This window comes from Coffea arabica, chromosome 2c (genome assembly GCF_036785885.1).
Source record: "Coffea arabica cultivar ET-39 chromosome 2c, Coffea Arabica ET-39 HiFi, whole genome shotgun sequence".
Classification (NCBI taxonomy): domain Eukaryota; kingdom Viridiplantae; phylum Streptophyta; class Magnoliopsida; order Gentianales; family Rubiaceae; genus Coffea; species Coffea arabica.
This window is the reverse complement of record NC_092312.1, coordinates 14,835,670-14,846,755: the sequence shown is the minus strand read 5'-3', so window position 1 is coordinate 14,846,755 and position 11,086 is coordinate 14,835,670. Positions and strand designations below refer to the sequence as shown.

Sequence of the window (11,086 nt, the reverse complement as noted above, 5' to 3'; positions counted from 1 at the left end):
TTTTGGTCTGAACTACAACTTTGATCAGCTTTTAGGCTGAAAGTGTTGGGCACATCCCGTGGACAAGAATGCAAGTGTAAAAATGGATTTACAGCTCATGAACAAAACAAAATAATTAAGGGAAATAGCCTTTATATGTTAATAATAGCACTCCACTTGACTTTTTTTTTTTACTCAGGTAACAGGAATAAAATACTCCTATTTTTCTTTTAATTACAAATTCATAAAAATGGGTCGCTATAAAATAAGTGAAGGATGGGGTGAGGTTGACAAGCATACGGGGAGGGTTGAGAGGGTTAAAAAAGGGTGAAGGATAAGGTATTCGTCATAGTTAAAAGATCAACAGGGGTGCTGGCAACAATTTCCATAAGTAATAACAAGAAAAGAAGCCAACTTTAATCTTTGTTTCAAACATATCTTTCAAACATGTTTTCTTTTCATTCTTAAAATTACAAGTTTAGTACTCGGGAATTAAATTTAGTCCATTTCTTCTATATTAGTTTTCAAAATCCAAAATCAACTGCACAACTTTGCATCATTTTTCCATGTTCTTCTTAATTGTATACCTTCTCTCGTAATCAACAAATAAACCTCTGTATATGGTGGAATATTGAATACGGAATTAAAGATTACCAAAAATATATTTTTTCGACACAAAAAATATTTGTTAGTTCAAAGGGAGGACCAAGAATTGTAAAGTAAGGAATAGAGGGTTGTACTCCTCTAGAGAGGGTTGACAGAGCAATCTTGAGCGGCCGTTATAGACAAGGAAAGGGCTATGAAGCACTGATTCAAGGGAGCTGCAGGGGTGGAAGGATTTATGGAGCAAGGATTGGGTGGTGGTGATGAACAACAAATAGTTGGCATTTGAGATAATTTGTTAAAAGATTAGGGAATAGCACAAAATTTTATCCATAAAATTTTTGGCCGCAGAATGTGCACTTGCGGTTATCGCAATAATAATAATAATAAAACTGTAATTTTGGACCGCACTGGTATGTTCTTAAAACGAGAGAGTTAGTAAAGTACAAAATAGAAATATGAAGTAATATTTCTGCAATTTTTCCTACATAGGACCATAAGGTTGGTTAAATTGTATTGAAAAAGAACGAGATTGAGGTCGTCTTTTCATCTTGTTTTATTGAAAAGGTATCCAATCAACCGACTATCAGAAACTGCAATAAACGAAATTCCAAAGATAATTTTAATTCCTGAAGATCATCGTGATACACGTTTTGCAACTGATCCCAAGGCAATAGTGACTTGCAGACAATGGGCTCCGACCGGCCCCTCAGCCTATGGGGCTAAAAGTGGCTTTATTTGTTTAGTCGGTAAATTCTGTAGTGTATTCACATATTTCAAAGACAGGTGTGGAAAGTAAATTATATGGCAAAGAAGCAGGCACGTGGAAAGGTAAAGAATATGTCAAAGAAATTGACATGTACGAATGATGAAAGGAATATGTTTACAAAAGTAAATGGTGACCTATAACAGGCACGGGCCGGTTTGGAAATGTTGTGTATGGCAAAAGTTGAAAATGTATTGGGGTGTCAAGGAATTAACATATATATAATGGGTCTAGAAATAAAACACCGAAGAGGAAGCGTAAGCAGTACTAAACACAGTCATGCTTGGTTTTGAAGCAACATATGGACATTATTGAATAACGAGTTGAGAGCCTTTAAAAAGTGAAACTTAAGAAAATAAATGTTTGAAATATTAAGTTTTTTAATTATGTAATCTATTTTGATTATCGCTATTCTAATATATAGTCATTTGGAGGATTTCTAGAGCTGAAGTACTAAATTCTTTTTGGACTTTTAATAAATTTGAGTTATTTTTCTTTTGGTTTCTCACTTTTCTAACAACTTTTATCTAACCTACTAAATTTAAATTATTGAAATTGATTTTAATTGTTATATTAATAAAATATTAACATTTGTGGAAACTGGGTTCATGAGAAGACAGATTGTTGCATGTTTCATATTTAATTGAATACAAATATCTCTACTTTACATAAAGCGTCCAAGACTGAGGAATAGTGAATTCCAATTGATTCTCCCGATTATGGGTATTACATCAACAAAATACTATCTATTTATGGGCATTTTACTCTGAATAATTACAATTATGTAAAATAAATAAATGTTTATAACTAAAATTGAAAAACCGTTACACTAATATTTTTGTGAAAGGTAAACTGATTGTCCTGTATTTAGCATAAACTGATTTTGAAAGTAAAAAATAAATTGCCCATAACATACTTGCTCTTTATAATTTTTTTGCATTATATCAACAAAATACTAGCTATTTATGGACATTTAACTCTGAATCATTACATTTATGTAAAATACATAAATGTTTGTAACTAAAATTGAAAAAGTGTTACACTAATATTTTTACAAAAAGGAAACTAATAAATTTTGTATTTAACAATTTTTAAATATGTGAAAGTAAAAAAGTTTTTGCCCATAACATACCAGCTCTTTATGAGTTTTTTGCATTACATCAACAAAATACTAACTATTTATGGGTATTTTACTCTGAATCATTATATTTATGTAAAATACATAAATGTTTGTAACTAAAATTGAAAAAGTATTATACTTATATTTTTACGAAAGGAAAACTGGTAGATTTTGTATTTAACAAAATTTAAATATGTGAAAGTAAAAAAGATTGCGCCCATAACATACCAGCTCTTTAAGGATTTTTTGCATTACATTAACAAAATACTAGCTATTTACGGGTATTTTATTCTGAATCACTACATTTATGTAAAATAAATAAATGTTTGTAACTAAAATTGAAAAGGTGTTATACTTATATTTTTACGAAAGAGAAACTGGTAAAATTTGTATTTAACATAAATTAAATATGTTAAAACAACATTACAGGTGATTTTATTAGTTACTTAATTTGTTGGTAAGAAACAAGGTTTTTTTTTCGCAAAATTTGTTCATTAGATTTTTTTCAAATAATTAGGATATAAAGGTAAATTTTCACAATCTTTTATTAGCAATAGACCCCAATTTCTTCCTAAGCAGTGACGAAATCAAGATTTTTTCCTTGGAGGGGGGGCAAAATGATTGACAAATAAAATTATTTTAATATGTTATATTCAAAATAATTTTCATCTATTTAAATATATGGCATCCTAAAATATCAAATATTAACTTTAATTATAAAGGTATGTCTATTTAATAAATATGTAATATAGTCATAACAAAAATTAAGACAAGAAATAACATTTGATTAAATATTTTATAGGAAAAAATGCACTTTTCATCCTCAAAGTTTCGTAATTTTGGCCAATTAAGGACAATTGACGGGAAATGAAGAATTGATCGTTAGAACCAACGATTTTACCCAACAAAAAATGGGTAAAATCGAATAGAGCCATTTTTAACGGAACAATTACAACGGACAAAAAACTCAATTCTTCTCCATCTTCGCTCTGCCTTTATGCAACCCCAAAATTTGTTTGCCAATCTCTGGAGTTTTAACGACCGTTATACAACTTTTAAAACAAATAAATTCATTCTAAATTTTTATTTGGGATTATTTCATAAACCAAATCGCGGTCACTTTGTGTAAAGTATCACTTTCCCATAAAAGACCAGTTCTTTATGATTTTCCTCCATTATTAGAACAGGGTACCCATTTTTTTATAACTAAATTTATTTATCGAATAAAATAAAAATAAATTCATTTTCTAATAAAAGACCAGCTCTTTATGGTTTTCCTCCATTATAAGAACAGAGTACCCATTTTCTCATAAATAAATTTATTTATCGAATAAAATAAAAATAAATTCATTTTCTAATAAAAGGCCAGCTCTTTATGATTTTCCTCCATTATAAGAACAGAGTACCCATTTTTTCATAACTAAATTTATTTATCGAATAAAATAAAAATAAATCCATTTTCTAATAAAAAATCAGCTCTTTATGGCTTTCCTATATTATAAGAACAGAGTACCCATTTTTTCATAAACAAATTTATTTATCAGATAAAATAAAAATAAACCCATTTTTTCAATAAAACACCAGCTCTTTATGACTTTCCTCCATTATAAGAACAGAGTATCCATTTTGAAGGCAAAAAGAAATTTGTTTATCGGATAAAATAAAAATAAACTCATTTTTCAATAAAACATCAATTCTTTATGACTTTTCTGCATTATAAGAAAAGAGTGTCCATTTTGTCATAAACAAGTAACTTCTTTAATTAGAAACCATCGACCCCTTACCAAAGACGATCAAATGCAGCAAGATGATTTTTTTGCAAGAAAGTTGCCAAAAGCAACTTTGTGACTGTAGTTGCTACTTTTTTTAGCAAGAGGTATCATTAATGTCAATATTGAGATATAGCAAAAATTTTATATGAAATAACAAATCAATTTGTCATTACAAATACAAAACGAGCAACAATATATTACAACCAATATTATCAACGGTACAAAGCACAAAAATACTCAAATCAAATCATAACATGCATCTGCCTCTCTCTTCCCTTGAACTGTTATTCGAACTAAGTCTGCTTCTTTATCAGCTATCCCCATCACCTACAACAAGTAACACTTAACCTGAGGATAAGTGCTTCAGTGGACATCATTAAAGGATGACAAGCATGCCATTGCTTCCAAACTATCAAAAACAAGTTAACTGCTTGAATTGTTTGTCACTCCTAGTTTATGGCCAAATTTATGTTCTAAAAAGTTTCAGCTTATATAAACAGTTCAAAAAATCAATTGCAATTCAAACTGCAGCATTCTTCATTCTAGAAATGTTAAGCTTAGATGCACACAAACTTTTAGAGGAGATGCGAAAAGTACAATAGGTGATTACACTCATGCTTCATTTTGCAGATTGCCTCTACTTTAAGAAAAAGATGTGTTCTTAATTCAGATTAGTTCTGCCATCTGGTTTCCTTTCCAAATCCCATTGTCGAGAGCAGAGAAAAGTTGTTAACATCCAGCAAGTTTTCTTTTTTCTCCCGCAAAGTTTTATTGCTTGATAAACCCTATAAAAACCCCTATAAGTTTAAGTACCCCCAATCACACCTAGTAAGCAATGCAAGTCAAGACTCAATCAAAGCAAATCCAAAATGGAACATGGCCATCTATACACAGGCATCAACCAGATTCTTCTTCGTCTTCTTCATTCCCATTTTGTTTGTTTGGCTGAGGGGGGGAATGGGCCCATAAGATGAATGAACTTTTAAATACGCCAAATATATACAGCTTGCTCTCCATATCAAGTCGTATCACTGAATAAAAATGTATTACAGAAAACCATCATGGAAGCAGAAATAAATAGCACCTGTTCAACTGTTCCAGCAACATCTTTAGTGTCTGTTGTAGTCATGGTTTGAACTCATATAGGATGCTCACTACAGAGAGCCAGTTGCCAACCATCACTGTGCGAGTTTTTCTCCTGATAGTTTTGTGCACAGACTCACAATATTTTTGTCTAGGAACTACAATAAGAAATTTGTTATCAGACTTCGATGCAGGCAAGCACAATTACAGTCAACCAAACTTTCTGCTTTCCCACCATCAGGAAAACATTCAAAAGAAAATCAAATCTTGATGAGTGATTTAATTTTCATGTAGCTACCCAAAAATTTCTTAGTTCTCAAGCAAATTATTGTAGGTCCCAGCAATTAAAACCAAACAATTTACTGGGTCTGTTTATGGATAGGGACATCTAAATTAATTAAGCAAGTAAACTGCGAATATAAATTTTCACAAAACTCCATCTTAGCATAGTCCATTTTGAAAAATTATACCTAATAGTGGACTCCCTTCTAATGCAGGCTGAAGCTCAACAATTTCCTGTCCAGGATTTGAATTTTTGCTGAAAGATTTTTGGACCAATTCACCACCTCAGCTTAAAGCGTTTTTATTCTCAAAGTCTTGAAAGTTTGCTACAAAGTGAATCCCGCTGATTTTTCCTGGGAAAAGAAAGGAAAAACGGATTGTAGAGAGTAGGTGGATATGAATAATTCATCAGCAATGGCAACAGTCCCTTCGGCTTCTGAAGAAGCTAGTGTTTCCTCAGCTGGCAATCCAATGATAGCTGCTCAAGTTGGACCCGTCAAGAAAAAGCGTAACCTTCCTGGAATGCCAGGTAGCTGCTCATGAATCATCACTATATAGCTCCTCAAATCGTACTTGTACCTTCCTAATTTTTTATCTTAAAAAACTAGTGCTATATTTTTCTCTTTTCCTTTGTTTCTTTTTGGGGCATTTATCCGGTAGTTTGTATGTAGATCCAGATGCAGAAGTGATAGCCTTATCACCAAAGACTCTCTTAGCAACAAACCGATTTGTATGTGAGATCTGCAACAAGGGTTTCCAAAGAGACCAGAATTTGCAACTACACAGAAGAGGCCATAACTTGCCATGGAAACTCCGGCAGAGAAACGGGAAAGAAGTTAAAAAGCGCGTATACGTCTGCCCTGAAGCAACCTGCATTCATCACGACCCCTCCAGAGCACTTGGGGACCTAACTGGCATAAAAAAACACTTCTGCAGAAAACACGGCGAGAAGAAATGGAAGTGTGAACGCTGCTCTAAGAAGTATGCCGTCATCTCTGATTGGAAAGCGCACACGAAAACTTGCGGCACCAGAGAATACCGCTGCGACTGCGGCACCCTATTTTCCAGGTCATGCCACTAGAACGAAGCTAAACTCAACGAGTTTTCTCATTCGTTTCTTAATGAACATTTTCCCCCTTCTTTTTCCTTGTTTGTTTTCTTTTTTATGAAATGAAGGCAGGATAGCTTTATCACGCATCGGGCGTTTTGTGATGCCTTGGCGCAAGAGAGCGCGCGGTCCCAAACCCAAACTTTGGCTATAACTAATGAGGAGGGAACGTTGAAGGTCCAGGCTCAGACGACGACGACGAGGACGTCGTCATCGAGTCCTCCACTGCCTCCGCTTACTCCGTCAACTGGCGTGCTAAATAGCTAATCAAAAAAATGTATGATTTTAAGACAAAGCCCCTCTTATTATGAAGCTTGATTCCGTTGGAGATGGAAGAATCAAGAAGGGGAAAAAGGACAATAAAGTTTGGTGGTTGGAGGAGTTTTGAGAGGAGGAAAAATCAGCAACGGGTTTCAGACAAATTTGGAGGCTTGGACTGTACTTATATTATTCAGTAGAGTTGGAGGGAAGCTTTCCCGCACTTCTTTTGGCAAGAATCAGTATTTGGAGGGAAGCTTTCCCGCACTTCTTTTGGCATTACAGAGGTGGATTTAAGGTGGGGATAGTGGGGCCCCCCTTAAATTCCTATAGTACTTGTACAATTTTAATATAATTTTAAGTGTATCTCCAGAGTTTTTTTAGAAAGGATGTGAAAGAATTACGTGATTTTTTAAATTATTTCATAAAGAGTTGGTGTTTTATTGAAAAAACGGGTTCATTTTTATTTTATTCGATAAATAATATTTTTTTAGAAAAATGGGTACTATATTCTTATGATGGAGGAAAGTCATAAAGAACTAGTTTTTTTTATTGAAAAAAGAGTTTATTTTTATTTTATTTGATAAACAAATTTGTTTATGGCAAAATGAATACTCTTTTCTTATAAGGGAAGAAAGCCATAAAGAGCTTATTTTTTAATTGAGAAACGGGTTTATTTTTATTTTTTCGATAAATAATTTTTTTTATTTGATAAATAAATTTGTTTATGGCAAAATGGGTGCACAATTCTTATAATAGAGGAAAGGCATAAAGAGTTAGAATTTTATTGAAAAACAGGTTTATTTTTATTTTATCCGATAAATAATTTTTTTTTAGGAAAAGGGGTACTTTGTTCTTATAATGGAGGAAAGCGATAAAGAATTGATTTTTTATTAGAAAACGGGTTTATTACAATTTTATTCCAGCCAACTGTGACCCATTTTCCCACTAACCTAAGGTAGACGGACTAAATCATTGAATTCGTTAACTACAGTCAAAATTAACACAGAAGCAACTGACTCAAATCACTCAATCCTTTATGACTTATACCAAATTAATACTAGAAAGCTTATTTGAAATAACAATAAAATATTTTATAAATGATTAAAACTTAGTACATTAGTTAGTAAGTACTCGTAACATACTTGTATAATGCATGATTATATGTATAATTTAATATTCTTTTGTACTTATATATTTTAAAATATTCTGTGAAAAATATTTTGACCTTTCACATAACCTTCGAAAATAATAAAATTTTATCGTATTATAAAATAATAATTTTATTTTATTATATTCATAGATGTTAAATTATAAAAATTGTGATATAGAAACAAGTGATATTCTACGTGTAACTAGGAAGATTTGTTGTTATTGTTATCCAAACTTTCAAACTTTTCAAAAATTGAAAATAAATACAAACTTATGATAAGACAAAATTTTATTATAGATTTTACAAGGTTACTTTTCATAGTATTTTAAAATATATAAATACAAAAATATTAAATTATACCTATAATCATTTATTATACAGGTATATTATGAGTACTTACTAACTAAGATTTATCCCCACATTTGTATAGTTTGTTGTGACAATCAGGTTTATCCCTACATTTGTTTGAGTTTTGATTACAATGGATATAAGCTATTCCCTCCAAACCCCAAATTTTGAATTATAACATTCAACCAAAACATGCTCAAACTCTCAGGCTCGGTCATACAAGGACAGCTAGTGTGAATATCCGTACTACACACGGTGCTTACATTATTAAAATTAATCAAAAGATTATACCATTTTAATTTGAAAAAAGTTAAAAAAATTATACCAACATAATTAAAATTTAAGATTTATCTAACAATAGTTCAAAATATGAAAAAAAACTGTAAATCATTCAAGAATTGTGTTTTTGCAAAAGATGGATCTTAAAATAATAATAATAATTTATATTATAAAATGAATGATATATGGATAGAAATAAATGTAATTGCATGTTTTTTATTTTAAAATGAAATACTTACCAATATTATGCATTCGATTTGATAATCTTATATATATGTGCATTATGAGAATATATATATATATATATATATATATGTATATGTGTGTGTGTGTGTGTGAATTAACTACCTTTGAATTAATTTTTATTAAAAAAATTATTTATTTTTAATGACTTTATAATTTGTGAATGATTGTGAGAGTAAAATATATTATGACAATAAGATACGTTGAATTGTGAAAATTGTAATTTAAACATACTCCTAAATTTTGGATATTTGACTTTCGTAGTTACGAATTTCTTAAATTAACGGTTAGTTATTACTCTAAGTGATATGATAAGTGTCAGTAATAAATGTGAGATGTGAATTGGAATTTGCAGATATCATTTTACAGGGGTGGTTATTATCCGTTAGTTAAAGTTTAGGAGTTTGAATTTTATGGGATAGTGGAAAAAACATGAGGGAAATGTGGAAAAAATATAAGTATGATTATAGGATTTGTAGGGCCGGTTACATGATTAGTTAAGAGATAAATATTTTTTAATTATAAAAATGTAAAATTCTATTAAAATAGCATTCAGACTTTTGATAATTTTGGAAGCTCCTTATCCAAAACCCCATCAGCAATACATATAGATATAGATACTAAACGATAGTTATGATAGCGAAATAGTTTTTACCTGATATAACATATTGTTGCACTTTTAACGATCATTTGATTTATTGTTGGACCTATTCACCTAAATAAAATAACACCTAAAATTATGGAAGTAAGTTTCCTATCTAAAATAGTAAGTTAAGTGTAATAGATTAGTAACTTTTATACCTCAAAGGTAAATTGGAATAAATATTAAACTTAAATTTTAAATAAATAGATTACTACTTGATATCCCAAACTTACTTTTAAAAGAGTAAGTTTAGTTCAAATAATAGTAAGATACATAAATAGTAATTCTTACTAATAACATGGCAATAAAAATGATTAAGGATCAAAATTTACCATTTTTTGGAATGCATGTACAATTTTTACATTAAAACCTTATCTCAAAGTAGTATTAGGAAGTTTTTTTGAAATAATGATAAGATGTTTTTATTAATGATTAAAACTTAGTACCTTAGTTAGTAAGCACTCATAATATACCTTAGTAAGTTTAATTCAAGTAATAGTAAGTTTTTATACATAAATAGTAATTATTACTAATAACATGGCAAATTTGATTAATAATCAAGATTTATTGATTTATGGGACGCATGCACTATTTTACTTTAAAACTGATAGGGTGTTAATTGTTAGTTATTTTATTATTAATCTCCCTTTTTATCCTTGCCAAATATTGCTTAATTATTAATATTTACTCATATTTGGTATCTGGACTTAATTTCAGGAATGAAGCAGAAAACCATAAAAAAAGGAAGGACTTTATGGAAATTAGGGAGACTTCTAAGGGTTTCAATTCTTGGGCCCTTGAATTGGTGGGGGACCACAAGCTAGTGGAAAGCATCTAGTCATTTGGGCTTTTAAAAGAAAGCTACGGGAAAGAGACTTGGAACAAGAAGTACTTGGAGGGCTTTGTCCACATGTGTGGGGACCACCTAGATAGCCTTTAGTCATCTTCCTCTTTTTGCTTAAATAGGGATAACGTAGAGTAGCGGGGACATCTCTAGTTTTTAGTAGTCTTTTAGTTTAGTTTTAGTTTTGCTTTCTCCGGACTGGCCTCTGACACACGCCAGGTGTTCGACAATATGCCCCAACGGGGAGAGTTTCTCATGAGGCGTGGTTAAGTGTTTCTAGTCAAGGGGACAACTGAAGATTTGGTTCAATAATTACTGTGAGATCTAATTTATTTTAATTGCCTCCTTCATTTATTGGTATTCATATGTTTCCTGCTTTTAACCGTTATAGTGCGTGTGGATGATTGATTAGTGCGCAATAATTAATTATTCATACAGGCTATTTTGCTATATAGGGGTAATTGAATCCGTAATTGTTCGTTATCTCTATCCCAGTAGCAACTGGCATAATTGGAATTGTGTCAGGGGAATATTTGATCTGGCTTAAATAAACCCTCGTAGCGTGTTTGTTAGTCAGGATTGGGCCTTTCTAATTATTAATGCAA

At 31.0% G+C, this 11,086-nt stretch overlaps 1 protein-coding gene and 1 long non-coding RNA gene across 2 annotated transcripts; one reads left to right on the top strand and one right to left on the bottom strand.

The window, feature by feature from the left end:
- Positions 1–5,407: 5,407 nt before the first annotated feature.
- LOC140035841 (uncharacterized) lies at positions 5,408–5,878 on the bottom strand. Its single transcript, XR_011839755.1, has 2 exons — positions 5,794–5,878; positions 5,408–5,481 (listed from the first exon to the last, which is right to left on the bottom strand). It is a non-coding gene; the product is annotated as an uncharacterized lncRNA (long non-coding RNA).
- Positions 5,879–6,001: 123 nt separating this feature from the next.
- Positions 6,002–7,053, top strand: LOC113723969 (zinc finger protein ENHYDROUS-like). Its single transcript, XM_027246926.2, has 3 exons — positions 6,002–6,134; positions 6,277–6,673; positions 6,782–7,053. Exons 1-3 carry the CDS (start codon positions 6,002–6,004, stop codon positions 6,978–6,980), a joined length of 729 nt encoding a protein of 242 aa, XP_027102727.2. The 3' UTR covers positions 6,981–7,053.
- Positions 7,054–11,086: the final 4,033 nt, after the last annotated feature.